The sequence below is a fragment of the Dromiciops gliroides genome, chromosome 4, assembly GCF_019393635.1.
Source record: "Dromiciops gliroides isolate mDroGli1 chromosome 4, mDroGli1.pri, whole genome shotgun sequence".
NCBI lineage: Eukaryota > Metazoa > Chordata > Mammalia > Microbiotheria > Microbiotheriidae > Dromiciops > Dromiciops gliroides.
In genome coordinates, this window is record NC_057864.1 from 270178639 (window position 1) to 270197624 (window position 18986).

General features: G+C 38.4%; 1 protein-coding gene across 1 annotated transcript in view; it reads right to left on the reverse strand.

Annotated features, from left to right (window-relative positions):
* Positions 1-18986, reverse strand: part of PKHD1 (PKHD1 ciliary IPT domain containing fibrocystin/polyductin) — a 714107-nt gene that overhangs the window by 466972 nt on the left and 228149 nt on the right. Inside the window, exon 35 of the mRNA XM_044005152.1 lies at positions 4537-4693. Coding sequence (XP_043861087.1) covers positions 4537-4693 — 157 coding nt within the window. The remainder of the gene's footprint in view (positions 1-4536; positions 4694-18986) is intronic.

The window sequence follows — 18986 nt, forward strand, 5'->3', positions numbered from 1 at the left end:
CCTCCTCTGCAACCCTCACCAGGCTATATATTAGCACTGCCAAAAGGGGAACAACTAAAATGGCCAAAGGGCTGAGCAGATGGACCTTGAAAAGAAATAATGTGGCTAATATTGAGCCTAAAGAAGGCTAATGTTTAGCCTAAGGAATAGAAGGTTGATAAGTGACTATATGAGTAACAAAATTCTTCAAATACATGACTAGCTATGATGGTGACTGAGCAAACTTTGGATTGGAACAAGAGAACTGAGTTTAAACCCAAGAGCTACAAGTGAAGGAAAAGCCAGAGGAACTATCTGGAATGGGAGACTAAGGAAAGCTATAGAATCTTTAAGTTCAGGACAACACAGTTTTAGGGATAGCACAGAACAGTTTTGGGTGGAATAGCTTGTTAGGGACTGGATTAGAAGTTGAAGACCAAGGATTCTCCCAAGGGGGCCTTAATAAATTATTGTGTGCCTCTAAACAATAGAAGAAGGAACGAATGAACGAACAAAGAAGGAAGGAAAGGAAGGAAGGAAATAAAACAGGAAAAGATAAGATTAAAAACAATAGGAAAACAGATAGCCATCTATCCAGAATGGTTCACCTGAATTCCTGCTTAGAAACAGAATGAACAATATGACCTCAAGCAGTTCTTTCCATTACCGTATTTTTTTAATTATCAAACAAATGGTAGGTATGGTATCTATGCAACTGGAGTATTTTATGTCAATCTGATCTGGAAAATACACTTTTTCTTGTTTTCTTTGTTCATTTTGTGTATTCTGTATAGACCTATGATGTGAAATTAGTTGCTATGTCTTATGGAGAGGTGATGTGTGTGCACATGCACACACACACACACACACGAGCACGCACTCGCACACATAATATACTATGTAGGGGAAGCACCATGGTGTAGTAGAAAGAATAGTGGCTTCACTTTTTTCCAGTTTTCCCAGCAGTTTCAGAGTCTGACAACCAGGATTCAAATCTCAACTCTGTCACTTATTAGCTGCCTAACTTTAGGTAAATCACTTACCTTTGGTTTCCTCATCTGTAAAATGAAAAGGCTGCACTAGACAATAATAATAATAGCTAATATTTATATAGTATTTATCTCTATGCTAATCTCTTTACAAATATTATTTCATTTAATTCTCATAATATTATAGGAGGTAGATGTCATTATTATCACCTCCATTTTACAAATGTGGAAACTGAAGCAGAAGTTACATATCTTGGCCAAGGTTATACAGCTAGGAAGTGTCTGAGGTCACTCAAACTCAGGTCTTCCTGACTCCAGGCACAGCATTCTATCCACTGAGCCATCTAGCTATTCCATGATATAAAAACTCTCTTCTAGAGTAATAATTAATCATAGTAGTAGCAGGCAACATTTACAATGGTTTAAAGCTTGCAAAGTATTTATATATATATATTATTTCAGTTGATCCTCATAATAACTCTGTGAAATAGATACAATTATTATACTTATTTTTACGGATGAGAAAACTTAGATCAAGTGACTTGTTCAGGGTCACACAGCTAGTCAGTGACTGAGGCAGGATGAGAGTTCAAATCTTCCTTCCACCAAGTGCAAATTATGATTCTATGCTTCTCTATCTGTCTATCCAAATTCTAAGACTCTTTCAAGGCCTAACTCAAGTCTGCCCTCCTCCATGATCTTTTCACCTTCTGATATCATGCTCCTCTTTGAGAATGAAGAACAAATAACAAACAAATGAACAAAAAGACTCTGGCTCATACACTGATTCCATATAGTTATATGTAGGGCAAGTAGGTGGTATAATATAGAGACTGCCAAACCCTGGATCAAGAAGACCTAAGTTAAAATCCAGCCTCTGCTGTTTACCAAATGCTGTGTGATAAGAGGCAAAGTCACTGAACCTCTGTCTGTCATAGCACCTACCTGCCAAGCTTGTGAGGACAAAATGACATAATATCTGTATGGCACTTTGCAAACTCTAAAGCACTATAAAAATGCTAACTATTATTACTGTTATTATTAGCATTTATCTTCTGCACTACAAACATAGACACTTGAGTATTAACTGTCTTGTTATTGTTTGTCCTTCATTCTTGTAGAGGACAATGACATCAAGATGATGTCATGACTTGCACTGAATTGAATTTAAGGGAGGGAGGGCTATGCAAGGTCACCAACTTCACTTTCTCCTCAGAGCCCACTGGGTCCAGTGGCAAGATATAGATCAGGATGACTGGAGATGGCCCAAGATTTTTAGGGCAATTGGGGTTAAGGGACTTGCCCAGGGTCACACATCTAGTATAGTTCTTTAAGAGCGCCATGTTTGTGTGTCTCCCTTTCACTGATGATATTATGAGCCACCTGAGGACAGGGGACATAAATTTTGTATTATCCTCAGTGCTTGGCACAGTTCTGACCATTTACTGAGTATTCAATCGAACCAAATGCAACTACCATGATACTGTGATTCTACCTACCTCTGTAATGAAATCTGACATTTCTGTTCTTTACATTCCTTTATCTGGTTTCTACCTGTTCCAGTTTCCCCCACCCCTTTTTGCATTCCTTCCAACTTTTTCCAGACCTATCTCTAGTCATCTCTCCTCCCTTCCATGCGATACCCAAACTTCTCAGTCAGATCTCAGCCTATTTGGGTCATCTGGTGAAAGTGCTGGATAATCACCAAAATCAGTCACTGGAAGGTAAAAGACTTTTGAGTTGAACATTTCATTTACCTATGAACTTGAAATTATAGAGTCAGGAGACAAAGGTCAATTCAAGCTTTTTTCCAGTGGTATTTCCCTAGTTCCTCATACCTGCCTTTTTTTTTCTTATTCCTGTCTTCTCTTTATGTATCTCTGAGTGTTTCTGTCTCTCTGTCTCTCTGTCTCTGTCTCTCTGTCTCTCTCTGTCTCTCTGTCTCTTTCTCTGTCTCTCTTTCTGTCTCTCTGTCTCTCTCTGTCTCTCTCTGTCTCTGTCTGTCTGTCTCTCTCTCTCTCTCTCTCTCTCTCTCTCTCTCTCTCTCTCTCTCTTTCTCTCACACACACACACACACACCCCATTCCTTCTTTCACTTTGTCTGAAGTTAGTTGCCAAATTGTGACATGACTAGGCAACTTTTTATTGAAAACCTTCTCCCAAATGGCCCTCTGAATACAACCCAGAGATGCTTGAACTCCTGAAGTCCCCATGCCCCTTGGAGGGATTTTACTTCTCTAAAAGGAAGAGCCCTGTGGCTAAGGGTCTCTACAGACTTTCTTTTCTCGGAACTGCTGTTTCCTGGGGGGTCACTTAATTCTATCATCTATAGCCCCTAGGCGGTGGGCAGCTGTCAAGGAGGCAAGACTCCCTTAGCCACTGGCTATACATATGCAGAGGCCTGAAAAAAGAGGAGGGGCCAGAGTCCAAACTGGCAGATTACTTTGGTTATCCTAATGAGGACTAATTAACCAGTTTGGCTGGAAAAGTCTTCTTGATATTTAAGAATATCACAACTTTTAAGGACATAGATTGATAAAAAACATCTTGCCTTATAGGACACAGTTAAATCTTTTAGAGACTACTACAGTCTTATATACTATACAGGATGAAAATGTTTTTATAAGTACTGTATATGACTATATTAAAACTTTACAGCTGGGTACAAAGTTTTTACATGTTTCCATAATCAATCAAATGTCCCAAAGTACTTTTTTAAATCTACCAGCGTTCTATAAAGAGTGTAAGGTCCTTGAGGGCAGGGACTGTTTCAATGTTGTAACTGTTTCTCCAGAGCCTAACCCAGTATTTGGCACAGAATGGGCCCTTAATAAATGTTTGTTGACCTGAATGGAATTGAATTGACTTGAGTCACTTTGAATAACTATTCTTTATCACAGCAGGCAGAGATATTTATGCTTATTAAACTGAGATAAAAAAAATACTGAGGCATAGAGGCAAAAATCATAATCTAAAGGCTGCAGGAGAACCAGTGCTTGAGCTCAACCTTGCATTTTCATTCTCTTCCAAGTTTTTAGCTCTCTAAACTCTGCTGCTCATTTTGTAATAAGGAAGCATACTTATTTGCTTTTTCAAGGGATCAAGAAATGAAAACCTCAACAGGGTAAAGGAAGGAGGAAGTCATTCTCTTGGCAGAGGATTTCAAAGGCAGCAACACTAACTACTTTTAGGGTCTCTGGCTGTGTTGTGGGGAGGCATCTAACATAGGCATGTCTGCAGAGTGTTATGGGAAACAATAGCAGTCTTTAAGGACCCTGCCCACATTGATTTTTCTTGCCCCTGAAAAGAGAAATTAAAGAGGCACTGGGCTCCAAAGACTCAGGAAAAGGGACTCCTAACTTTGATGCCCCTGGGACCTCATCTCTGGAATCAAAAGGCAGACTGCCCCTCTTCCCCCTTTCCCCCACACTCTTGACCACGCGCCTGGAAGGAAGAATTCAATCAAGTCCTTCAACTTACCAAAAAAATAAAAGTAACTCCCACCCGCTGGCCCATGTTAAGAAAATTAAAATCATAAAAATACCATCAACCCTCCAACTCTACAGACCTTTAATATGCAGCATACTGAGGACACTAGTGGTGATGTCGAGCAGCAGGGTTTGGCCGCTCTCCACTGTGACGTTGTCGCCATCTTGTGGCCGCCCTTGGGGAATCCAACTGTGAGCCCTGGACCATCTACGGCAGACCTGAAGGTGAAAGCAGTCCTGGAAAATAGAAGGTCATTTTTTAAAAATGGTTTAAATATGGTTTTCCAATAAAAATCAGCGGAGTTTGGGTGTGTTGGTCAGAGAAGGTGCATTTCTGGGATTTAGAAGAGGATAGAAAATTAAAATCAAGTGCAAAATCTTTGACACTGTGAACCACTCTCTCCTTTTTTTTCTCCTTCAGTCCTCAAAACAGGGACCAAGACTGAAGTGAAATTGAACCTGGAAATGGACAATACAAGTTCATATATTGCAACCAGGTTATGGCCCTTGTAAACTTACAAATGCATATGGGAAGTGTTTTCTTATTTTTGTTCTTAACAGAAGGTCTCTTCCTACCTAACAGTGGCTGGGGAGAGGAATAGAGGTGGATATAAGGGGTTATTTTATATTTTGAGAGACATGCATTGAGTCTTGTGCAAAAAGTAATAAATAGTTGAGAATAGTGAGAATTAAAATGTTCTGCTTGATGGGTGGCATTTTGCTTTATATAATTGGTATCATTTTTCACTGGCTCTACTGCCAAGTGTCCCTGTTTTATAGAGACATTCCTCTTTTCAAGTGCTTCCCCACCCCCTCTTCTCACTCTACCTTATTTGGTATTATTATTGCTTTTTTCTCTCTGGATCACTCATTCAGTAGTGCTGAACAAAACCCATGCACAGACAAAAAGCTGATTGACTTCAGGATGACAGGCTATAGCCTGGAATATCATCAGTGAGAGAGGCAAAAAAAGAGGCAGGGAAATAAAGGTAGAGAGAACAAATCAGCGATTACCCATCTCTATCTTCTCTCTGCCTCTCAGAACTTTAATTTTTTTTTCTTTTTGAACAAAAAAGCCCTCCATGAGAAGGCACTTCCCTGTATTATTTGCAAAAGCCAAGAACTATGGATCTGTAATACTGAACACAATGTCAGAATTTTTCAATTACTTTTATTCTTTGTTACAAGGGATGGCTCTCTAGGAAGAAGGAAAGATACATGGGAAATGTTGATGATGTGAAAGCAAACCAACCATTTAGCTGAGTGGTGGTACACACTTGTAATTCCTGCTACTGGGGAAGGCAGAAGCTAGTGGATCACTTGAGCTTAGGAGTACTGAGGTGCAGTAAGGCTTAAAGCTAACCATGTGTCTAAATTAAGTCCAGTATCAGTAAGGCAAGTCCCTTGGAGAGGGGGCTACCAAGATTCATAAGAAGGGGAGAATCAGCCCAGGTAAGAATCAGAGCAGCTTAAAGCTTCTGTGCTGATCACAAGTGGGATCAGGATTTGAGTGGACACTACACTTCCAGCTTGGGTAAACTAAGGAAACCAGTATAAAAAGGGGGTGTGGGGGGAAAGCAAGGGAAGATATCAGAAGATATTAGTTGTATAGTAGACAGAATAACAGGCCTTGTTTCAAATCCCACTTATGATATTTATGAGCTATGCAACCCTGGATGAGAGAGACAGAGACAGAAGCAGAGAGAGACACAGAGACAGAGACAGAGAAAAAGAGAGACAGAGAAAGAGACAGAGAAATTGAGATTCCTCATCTTTAAAAATTACAGGGGTGGATTAAATTACTTTTATTACCCCTTCTAGCTCTAAATCTTTAAGTTTTTTGTTATATGAATGAATGAATACAATTCTAGAAGTCTTGCTAGAAGTATCATAAAGAATGGAGTTAAGGAATCAGGATAGCGATAAGGAGAGAAAACAAATGTTCTTAATCATCAAATTATGTTATGACCCCACAAGTGAGAAGCTATGAGGAAACCCCAATATCTTCATGGAATAACAGATTGGAAAGAGTCACATAAATCATCTAATCACCTTGTTGGACCTCTTCATTGATTCCCTAGAAACATGTCTCCTTAGGAAAATTATTGGTCTTCAGCAAAATAGGAGTGAATTAATTTGTTTATCTATAAAGGCAAATGGGATAGAGTAACTTGATTTTACAGATGAAGAAACTGAGTTCCAGAGAGATTAAGTGATTTGCCCACAATCACACAACTAGTAAGTGGCAATGCTCATATTAGAGTCTATGAGTCAAGTCTCCTGACTTCTATCTTATCCAGTATTTTTTTTTTTAGTGAGGCAATTGGGGTTAAGTGACTTGCCCAGGGTCACACAGCTAGTAAGTGTTAAGTGTCTGAGGCCAGATTTGAACTCAGGTCCTCCTGAATCCAGGGCCAGTGCTCTATCCACTGCGCCACCTAGCTGCCCCCCTTATCCAGTATTTTTTCTACTAGGTTAGAAGATGAAGGGTTTCACATGGCAAAAACTGTCCTTTCAAACACTGTCTGAGATTTGTTCTTATGCTTAGTTGCTATCTTTGAAAGTTTTTTTCCATCTTTATCACAATCTTTAACTTTAACAATCACAAGCTTTATTTATCTATTTGTTTATTCATTCATTCATTTATTTATTTATTCATTCATTCATTCATTCCTTCGTTTGTTTGTTTGTTTATTAAGGATTACAAACTTTAACACAAGTTACTCTATTTACTGGGGTATTACTAGGAATTTTTGTGCCTGGGTAGCATGAAGTATGGCCTCAAAATAAGGGAAGAGAAGGGAAGAGGGGGGATAGAGGGAGAGAAGACTCTACTCTATAGAGGAGAGACAGACAGACAGACAGAGACAGAGAGAAAGAGAGAAGAGGATACTGGCATGAGGTCATCTTGTAGGTAGAAAAGGGAATAGGGTAGTTCAGGAAAGGAGCTCAACATAACTGATAACTCTCTTTTAAATAGTCTTACTAATTAGGTGCTAAATGTTATTGTTTCTATGTTGTGGAAAAACTGCAAGTGCTATCAAAATCCTCTTTTTTTTCAGGGCAACGAGAGGTAAGTGACTTTCCCAGGGTCACACAGCTAGTAAGTGTCATGTGTCTGGGCCAGATTTGAACTCAGGTCCTCCTGAATCCAGGGCTAGTGCTTTATCCACTGTGCCAACTAGCTTCCCCCCATTCACTACTTTATGAAGATGAATACAGTCCTAGAATCATTGATTGTTTACTTCTCTGGAAGTTTTTACCCCAACCCAATCTCTAAATTTCCTTTCTTCTATTCCTTTCCTTGGGAGTTACCATTGTAATACCTAAGATTCTTGTGCGCTGTAGAGCTTAGCTCTCAAAGCAGGCAGGATGTGGGGCAGCTAGGTGGCAGAGTGGATAGAGTGCTGGGCCTGAAATCAAGAAGACTCATCTTCCTGAATTCAAATCTGACCTCAGATACTTACTAGCTGTGTAACCCTGGGCAAGTCACTTAAATCTGTTTGCCTCAGTTTTCTCATTTGTAAAATAAGCTGAAGAAGGAAATGGCAAACCATTCCAGTATCTTTGCCAAGAAAGCCCAAATGGGTTCATGAATAGTTGGACATGACTAAAACAACTAGACAACAATAAAGGAGGATGTAGCTGATTATACCTCAGCAGTCACCACCACCAAGTACAAACAAACTCTTCAAGGAGGAACGTGATTTGGTAAAATTTAGGAGATTTCTCTGAAAGAACACTCTCCTAACACAGTCCTTACCCTCCACACATAAATATGCACCCAACTTAACATACTCCAAAAAAATCCTGTGTCAAGAAAATTAATATGGAAAAAGTATTTGATTCTTTAATTGCTATATGAGCACTTTTCCTTAAGATGATTGTCCATACTTATACTCCCCCCCCCCCAAGAAAAGGACTATATTTGACACTATAAGGGAAAGGCTCACCTATAAAGCAATAATAGTATTTAAAATGTTTAATCAAAGATATAGATACAGATAGATTATATAGAGATATAGTTATAAATATAAGAACTCATGAAGATTGTAAATTTTCCCAATATGCCATATTAGAACTGTAACTGTGATAAAATTCTATTGTGCTATAAGAAATCACAAGTGGGATGTATTTAGAAAATCTTTGGAAGACTTCCATGAGTCATTCCCCAATTAAGAAATGACCAAAGGATATGAATAGGCAGTTTTCAGATAAAGAAATCAAAGCTATCTACTGCCCAATGGAAAGGTCTTTATCTGAAAGAGATCATAAAAAAGGGAAAAGGACTCACATGTACAAACCAATGGATTTGGAGGACAGCAACCAATCAGCTTGAAGCAGTGTGTAAGGACCACCTCTGTTCCAGACCTATAAAAATCCATTGGTTTTTGAAGGTGTTCTCAAGTTGAGTTCACAGTCTAGCTTCTGAGAACAATACCTTCTTAAGGGATAGTCAGGTGTGATTACAATCCAATTAACTTGAAGTAGGCTAATCAGCAGTCAATTACTCTCACTTGATTCAATCAGTCTAAATTAATCTCCAGGTGGGTCTTTGAGTATCTGCAAAATCCCATTATTTCATCACACCCATCAATTGGGGAATGGCTGAACAAGTTGTGGTATATGAATGTAATGGAATACTTTTGTGCCATAAGAAATGATGAGCAGGGAGATTTCAGGGAAACCTGGAAGGACTTATATGAACTGATGCTGAGTGAAATGAGCAGAACCAGGAAAACATTGTACACAGTATCAATACTGTGTGTTGATCAACCATGATGGACTTGACTCTTCTCAGCAATACAATGATCCAAGATAATTCCAAAGGACTCATGATGGAAAATGCTCTCCAAATCCAGAAAAAAAGAACTGTGGAATATAGATGCAGATTGAACCATACTATTTTTACCTCCAAAGAAAGAACAGATGGAGTCTGAGTGTACTTTGAAACATACACTTTTTATTAACTTAATTTTTCTTGGTGCTTTTATTGGGGGCAGGGAGAAGAGGTCTGTCTTTTCTTTTACAAAATGATTAATATGAAAATAAGTTTTGCATGACTGAACTTGTATAAACTTTATCAAGTTGATTGACATCTTAGTGGTGGAGGGAAGAGAGTAGAAGAGAATTTTAAAATTTCAAAAACTAGTGGATAAAGCACTGGCCCTGGACTTAGGAGGACCTGAGTTCAAATCCAGCCTCAGACACTAGACACTTACTAGCAGTGTGACCCTGGGCAATTCACTTAACCCTAATTGCCCCACAAAAACAAAATTCAAAAATTAATGTTAAAAATGTTTTTGAGTAGCTAGACAGTGCAGTGGTTAAAGCACCAGCCCTGAATTCAGGAGTACCTGAGTTCAAATCCGGCCTCAGACACTTGACACTTACTAGCTGTGTGACCCTGGGCAAGTCACTTAACCCCCCTTGCTGCAAAAAATATATATATTGTTTACATGTAATTGGAAAAAAATTATTTTTTTAAAAAAGAAGCTCAATCTACCAATGGCTCACACCAGTGTGAACTAACAGTTTTAAGGAAAGTATTTGGTTTCCATCATCTGTATAGCCCTTGAATTTCTAGAACTAGCTATTCTTTTGAGAAGCTCTATTCAAGTCATCGAGTATAATTAAATAAAAAAAGACCAAAAAAAGTCTATTTACTTATATTGTTTAAAAAGTTTAAATGTCTTCAGAATATAGAACTGACCAAGTTCTCAATTCCAATGATTCAACTAGTTCTAAAGTCAACTAACTGAATTATTACTGTATTGCCCACATCTTTTTCATATTGTTCATAAGACTAGTTGGTAAGACCTAAACAAACTGTACCTATATCATTCCTCTAACCTACCCATCAGAATTTTAGGAGTTCTGTACATTGTAGATACAATAAATATTTATAATAAGTCAGTGAAAATAGCCCAGTTTTTGTTTGTTTGGTTGGGGTTTTTTTGTTTGTTTGTTTTATTGAGGCAATTGGGGTTAAGTGCCAGAGTCACACAGCTAGTAAGTGTTAAGTGTCTGAGGCTGGATTTGAACTCAGGTCCTCCTGACTCCAGGGCCAGTGCTCTATCCACTGCACCACCTAGCTGCCCCGAAAATAGCCCAGTTTTAACTCGGATCAGTAAGACACCAAAATGTACCTAAATGTTTTAAAAGAATGTTCTAGAAATAATCTACTTCTTCAATTTCATGCATTTTAATAATTATGTTTATTATTTTATTGAAAAGCAAATTATGACAAAAAAGGAAGATAATAAATGTTGGAGAGGCTGTGGGAAAATTGGAACACTAATGCATTGTTGGTGGAGCTGTGAGCTGATCCAACCATTCTGGAGAGCAATTTGGAATTATGCCCAAAGGGCGATAAAGCTGTGCATACCCTTTGACCCAGCAATCCCACTTTTAGGTCTTTTGCCCAAAGAAATCATGGAAGGGGGAAAGGGACCCACATGTACAAAAATATTTATAGCGGCTCTTTACGTGGTAGCAAGGAATTGGAAGTTGAGGGGGTGCCCATCAATTGGGGAATGGCTGGACAAGTTGTGGTATATGAATACAATGGAATACTATTGTGCTGTAAGAAATGATGAGCAGGAAGAGTTCAGAGAAACCTGGAGGGTCTTACGTGAGCTGATGATGAGTGAGATGAGCAGAACCAGAAGAACATTGTACACAGTATCATCAACATTGAGTGTTGACCTACTGTGATGGACTATATTCTTCTCACCAATGCAATGGTACAGAAGAGTTCCAGGGAACTCATGATAGAAGAGGATCTCCAAATCCAAGAAAAAAAAAAAGAAAGAAAGAACTGTGGAGTATAGATGCTGATTGAACCATATTATTTCTTTTGTTTTGGGTGCTGTTGTTTTTTTTTTTTTCTATTTTGAGGTTCTGCATCACTGCTCTGATTCTTTCTCTTGTAACAGGATTAATGCAGAAATAGGATTAATGTTATTATGTGTATATATATATGTGTGTATATATATATATCTATATGTATATGTATAGATATATATAGATATAACCTATATCAGATTACCTGCTGTCTAGGGGAGGGGGGAGGGAGGGGAGGGAGGGAGAAAAATCTGAAATTGTAAAGCATGTATAAACAAAAGTTGAGAACTATCTTTACATGTAACGGAAAAAATAAAATATCTCAAAAAAAAAAAAAAAAGAAAAGCAAATTATGGAAAAGTCATTCCTGTCATAATGTTCATCAGTCTTGCAATGTATTCAATAATAATAATAATAATAGAATTTTGAGCACCTATCATGTGCCAGTCACTGTGTTAAGTATTTTATAAACCTATAATAATAATAAAATGGCTATTATCTATATAGCACTTACTATATGCTGAACATTATGCTAAGTGCTTTACAAATATTATCTCATTAGATCCTCACAACAATTCTGGGAAGCAAGTGCTATTGTTATACCCATTTTACATATGAGGAAACCAAGGTGAACAGAGATTAAGTGAATTGTTCAGGGCCACACAGTTATAGGTGTTTGAGACTATATTTGAACCGATATCTTCCTGACTCCAGGTCCATTGCTCTATCTACTGTGCTACCTAGCTGGTTTTATAACGTGGAATTTATATATCTGTTCTATTTGGCAACAGTACTACAAGTTCTCTTCTTTGGAGTGGTAAGTAAATCTACCTTACATACTCAGTTCCTGGTGTCTTCTCTAGAGATGAATATTTAAGAATAATATCAGTTGCTATCATTCATATAGGCAACTTTAGGCTGGAACTGACTACAGATTTCATCATAAAACCAATTCTGATACAAAAGCCATGTGGGCTCTGAATTAACACAAACCATAACTGTGGTCTACTCCATACTCTACAAAGTGACATTCCTAATGCTTCCCATCACCACTACTATCAAAAACAAATTCTTCTTTGGGGCATGTAAGGCCCCTTCCTAGCACAGATACCCACTGCCTTTCTACCCTTATTAAATATTATTTTCCTTATTTACTCTATGATCTAGCCCAAGTGGCCTTCTCTTCATTCCTCACATACAATACTTCATATCACATCTCAATATGTTTGCCAGGCTGTCCCTGATACCCTGGAGTGCTCTCCCTCCCCAGATCTATCCCTTAGAATCCTTCGCTTCTTTCAAAGCTCATTTTAGATGCCATCTCCTGCATTTCCACATCCTCCACAGCTACTGGTGCCTCACTGCCCTATATCAGTGCCCAAGTACCAAAGTCATTAACAAAAATTGTCCAAATCATTAATAAAAGTTGTCCAAAGTCATTAATAAAAGTTGTCCAAAATATTGGATAAGACAGCACCAAGGACAGAGACCCACCTTCCAAAGTTATTTTGTATTTATACATAGGCACATAAAACACATATATAACATATATTTAAATTTTATATACATATATGTATACATACAAACATATATCATTCTGTAGAATGTTATATCTTTGAAAATAAGGACTGTTTCATTTATGTCTTTGTACCACTAGCATCAAGCTCTGTTCTCAGCATATAGCAGACACTTTATAAAGTTTGTCAATTAGTTGATTGAACTGTGAGCGCACTCACTTAGCACAATGATTCTTCTCAAATGGTCATTCCCTTGCATTCACTCCTCTCATTTTTGCTCCATTCTTTCTCATATCCATTTATATGCTGATCCAAACAAAGTTATATGAACCTTGTTCCCATAATGTGTTTTCGAAAAATAACAACACAAATTCTGGTGCAGTCACCTCTCAATTCATCTGCTCCTGGCTACCTGGGCATGTCAAGAAGCTCCACAGGAATTTTCAGGGCAGAGACCAGAGTGTTACCTCCATTATCTTGGGATTCCATACCCAGCAGTACCCCCATTCCTCCACAATACCGACAAGACCTCTGAAATAGACAACACAAGAGGAGTTTCTTCAGATTTACAGGAAAGACTAACTAAAATATCCCTCTTCAAATGCAACTTTGAGACAAAAATGGCAGTAGCTACAACCAAAAACTCATATAACTTGGTTTAGAAATATCTAAAAGACAATTATGCGGTGCAATGAATAGAGTCATTGGCTTGGGATCAGGAAGATGCCTCTCCCTGAGTTCAAATCTGGCCTCAAACATTTACTAGCTGTGTGACCCTGGAAAAGTCATTTAACCCTGTTTGTCTCAGTTTCCTCATCTATAAAATGAGCTAGAGAAGTAAATGGCACACTACTCCAGTATATCTGCCAAGAAAACCTCAAATAGGTTCACAAAGCATCAGATATGACTGAAAATGACTATGACTAACTGACCGACTATAGAGAGTAATGGTCTACTTTTTGGACAGCTTCTTTTTTTTCTGGTGGCTAAATTTGATGTTATGCCCTGTTGCCAACCAAATCCATCTGGCAGTGCCCAGGGTGTGGCAGAAATGTCATTATTTATGAGCTAATTGCTTGAGGCAGCTAACCTTTCTTTAACAAAGTCAGACTATGTTAGTCGGAATCTAACCCAAGATGATTCTAAGAGAGCTGTAAGTGAAGGATTCTACAAACAGAAGATTTCTCCTAATTCCACCCATCATTTGAAAGCAGGAAGCATGTCCCTAAAGACTTATGCACTGGTTTAAAATAACACAATGAAGTGATGTGGGAAAGAGAGAAGAATGTTTAATACTAATCATATGTCTCATGTGCAAACTCTGAGTATGATGAAGATGAATTTACTCTTAAACCATAAAGCATATTTCCATGTTAGCATGAAAAATGCACATGGAAAACACTACTCTAGAAACTTGTCTTTAATTTTGCATTACCTAATTTCCCAAAATATGGCATTTAAGTGTCAAATTATTATAAAGTATGTTTTTCCCTTCTTTGAACTCCCATAGCACTCACTCTCTGTATTTCACTTCAGCCTTGGAACTTACCCATCAGTAATGTCCTCTGTCCCTAACACCCTGCCTCTGATTGGATGGCTCCTCCCAGAAGCCCCATTTAAGAAAGATGCCCAGGCCAGACATCTCTTCATGCCACAGTAGGACACACCCATATGGACTTCTCTATCACTCTCCCCTTTCCCCTTCTCCCCTCTACAAATTTTCAGCTTCTTTTTATGTGTAAGCTCGTTTTTGCTTCTATTTGAATTCCTAGTACTTGGCACATAGTAAGCAGTTAATAAAAACTTGGTGATTTACACTTGACCCTTGATTTCAACATTTTATATTGTTTCTTGTTTTATACTGCAACCAAAGCAGAAGGACCCATGGAATAGAGAGTTCTGGATTGAACGGAAAGGAAAACGAGACTAAAATCCTGCTTCTGACACTGGCTAGGTATAGAACCTGAAATAGCTGATTACTCTCTCTTTATCTGTCTCAAGCAATCAACATATGGCTTTTCTATTGATGCAAAGATGACTTGGTAGTGGGAATTCTCACACTGGTGAGCACAAATTGTCTGCATTGAAAAGTTGCTATCTGTAATGTGGCTAAAATTCTAGCTAGTCTGTTTAAAAAATCTAATGAGTGGTCGCCAATAAATTAGAAGCTTTAGCGAGAGTTTAGACTTTTAAGCATTTATTAGGGAGCATAGGAATTTGGTGAAGAGAGAGAAAGAGGCCTAGATTCAGCTATCTATCTCAGGGAGCCAGCGTCTCCTGCTCGACTCCCCACTGAGGTCCTGGCGAAAGAGAGCAAAAAGAGAGAGCCTCGCCCCTTCTTCCTCCGAGAAGCCTCCTGTGAAAACCAGAAACATCCCATCCACATGCACACACAGCTCCAAGCTAATTGGATGGTAACTTTGATTGAGAGTACCATGAGCAAATGTCAGTTCCTGACGCCAAGGAACTGACCTTCCAAGCCACATGGCTTGTCCTCAGACGCCTTCTCCTCATGGCGGAGCTTTTGTACAGTAACTTTCCAGCAGGTGGTGTCACTCCAATTGTCACAGCATATTCCCCTGGGGGACAAGTGTCAGGTAAATCAAACCAACATCACATCCACCTTGATTAATTTTGCCTTGGACCCTAATGGCAAATTCCCAACCAAAGAGCTTTGGGAATAATAATGCCTCCAGCATAATGCCTACCTCCATTACCCTTGGGAAAGAACCCTATGGAGCTGCAGCCTGGCAAATGCCCCTGCAGGTAATACAGCCACAACTATTGAAGATGCTGAAAGGAAGGCTCTTTTCCCCAAAATCCTTAGTACTGACAAATGGTTCAACATCATAAATTGTTATGATTGCATCAGTAGAAATGAATTTTTAAAAGAGACATTATCAATTGCTTTGCAACGACATCTTTTTTTTTTTTTTGGCAGGGCAATGAGGGCTAAGTGACTTGCCCAGGGCCACAGAGTTAGTAAGTGTCAAGTGTCTGCAGCTGGATTTGAACTCAGGTCCTCCTGAATCCAGCGTTGGTGCTTTATTCCACTGCTTTGCAATGACATCTTAAAGACCATAGGAACTCTCCATCTGACTTGCAGTTGAAACCTTCCATATCTGGCAGCCAGGTGCTGCAGTGGAATGCCTGGAGTCAGGAATACATAAGTTCAAATCCTGCCTCAGACATTTTGTAGACTATGGGCAAGTCACTTAACCTCTGCTTCCCTCAGTTTCCTCATATATAAAATAAAAATAATAATAGTATCTACCTTCCAGGTTGTTATGAGGAACAAATGACATAATAATTGTAAATTCTTATGTGACAGTGCCCTGTCACACGGTAAGCACTATATTGACGTTAGCATTGCTGTTTTTCCTCATGAAATTATGAGCTCCTTGAGATCAGGGAGTATCTTACTTCTCTAACTATATCTCTAATGTTTATAATAATGCTTTGTTCATACACAGGAATACAAATCTTGTCTCCCCCAGCTAGACTATGAACACCTATAAGATAGAAACCATGCCTTGCAAATTTTGGTATCCCCCACAATAGCTGGATAGGTTCTGCATTAATTAAATTGCATAGAAATACATATTTAATTGAGAGACGATGTGAATTGATTGGCATCAGCTACATAGCACAGTGAATAGGGCACTGGACCTAGAGGTAGGAAGACCTAAATTTAAATCTGGCCTTACTTTTTTTGCTGTGTCACATTAGGCAATTCTCTTTAGCCTCTGTCTACCTCAGTTTCCTTATCCATAAAATAAGGATAATTGCACCTTTCTCTCAGGATTGTTGTGAGGATAAAATGAGATAATATTTATAAAGAGCTTTGCAAAACATAAAATATTATATAAATACTAGTTACAACTAGTACTATTACCATTGTTGTTGCTGCTGCTGCTGCTGTTGCTGCTGCTGCTGCTGTTGCTGCTGCTGCTGCTGCTGCTGTTGTTATAGGGGAAAGAGCCCTGAAGATAAAGTTAGGAAGACCTGGGTTTGGATTCCACCTTTGATATGTCATAGCTGAATGATTCTCAGTAAATCAGAAAACTTATCTGGACCTCAGTTTTCTCAACTGTAAAATATGGCAATTGGGTCTGATGACTTCTAGAGTTGTCTCCAGTTTTAAATATATGAACCTATGATTCTATAAAGAGGTGCTGGGAAGAGAAGAAAGGAGGCAAGCAATTTTGGCCCATGGCTCACAGAATGAGAGAAGCAATATAATTGGACTACCCTTCAATAGCATACTTTCCTCAGTGATCCTGTTAGCAACTGTCCTCACGACAGACAGCAATTTAGAGGCTATCAGGTGAGTTCCAGGATTAGGAAGTATAGACAAGGGGCAGCTAGGTGGCGCAATGGATAAAGCACCGGCCCTGGATTCAGGAGTACCTGAATTCAAATCTGGCCTCAGACACTTGACACTTACTAGCTGTGTGACCCTGGGCAAGTCACTTAACCCCCATTGCCCCACAAAAAAAAAAGAAAGAAAGAAAGAAAGAAAGAAAGAAAGAAAGAAAGAAAGAAAGAAAGAAAGAAGAAAAATAGGAAGTATAGGCAAGAGCCTATAGCCTATACTTCATAGAAATAAGAATAACCACTAGCTCAGGGATCCAGGTAGACAAGTCAGAAGTTAAAGTTACCAGATATAAAGAATAAACAAAAATTGCAAAATCAGGACCACAGAATCTCAGAGTTGAGAAGTAACCCAGGGGCAGCTACTTGGGACAGTGGATAGAGCACCAGCCCTGGAGTCAGGAGGACCTGAGTTCAAATCCAATCTCAGACATTTGACTCTTACTAGTTGTGTGACCCTGAGCAAGTCACTTAACCCCAATTGTTTCACCAAAAAAAGGGGGGGAAGGGAACCCACAGGTGATCCAGTCTAACTCTTGGAAAGGAATTTCTTCAAAAACACTCCCAACAAGTAGTCACCCAGCCTCTGCTTATAGACATCCTGCAGCATACTGTTGGATCATATTGAGCTAGTGAGCAACTGAATGCCCTGAGTTTGGGTTTTTTTGTTTTGTTTTGTTTTTGTGCAGATATTACTATGAAGTCAAGTTTTCTTCCTGCATTTATTTAATTATTTGTGGGTTACTGGTCTTATTTGCCTTTTTTTTTTTAATTTAAAACTAAGTACGGGACTTTACATTTAATCCTATTAAGTTTTATCTTAATGGTTATGGCCATTGGTCGAACCTGACAAATTGTTTTGATTCTATCATCAGAGGTATTAGCTGTTTGTTCCAACTTTGTGCCATTTGCAAATTAGATTAAGTGTGACTTCTATGTCTTTGCCATATTAAATTCTATATCCATGACTAAGCATCTGAGTCATTAATAAAAACACTGGAAAGGACAGAGCCAAAACAGAGGTCTATAACATGCTTTTTTAAAAAGAATAACCAAATAAGAATCTCAATAAGATTTTGTGTTCTCTGCACTTTCAGTCAAATGTGTGAGACTGATGTTATGGTCTGACATAAAAAAAAAATCATCTGTGAAAACCTCATATTTTCATCAAGATCATTTGATACATATATATTATTAAAAATTTAGGGGCCTATGCCTGAAATTTGATCATTTGGAGATTTTCTAGTGTGGAAAGTCCTTCAACCAGCATACTAGTTGATACTGATCTATCAATCCATATTCTGAATAGATATATTTAGCTATAGCTGCGTACCTATTGATCTTGATGGCAAACCAGCCTACATTTCTCTCCTCTTTTTTATTTTATTAATAACTTAATAATCATCAACCAAAGCAAAGTCAAATCTAAACCAAAGGGTAACATCCTATGTCAAACCCTTATTAACAAACATCACACAGCAAAGAATAAAATAATAGATAATAATAGCTAGCATTTATATAGTACCTACTACATGCCTGGTGCTTTTCACTTTTTATCTCTTTTGATCTTCACAACAACCCTGGGAGCTAGGTGCTATTATTATCTTCATTTTACATTTAAGAAAATTGAGAAAAACTGGTTATGTGACTTGCCCAACATCACACAGCTAAATAAATGTCTGAGGCAAGATTTTAATTCAGATCTTTGAGACTCCAAGCCAAGCAGACAATCTAGCTGGCTAAAAAAACAGAATATACTTCTGATTTCTAAGTCAATCCTGCCTATAGTTCAG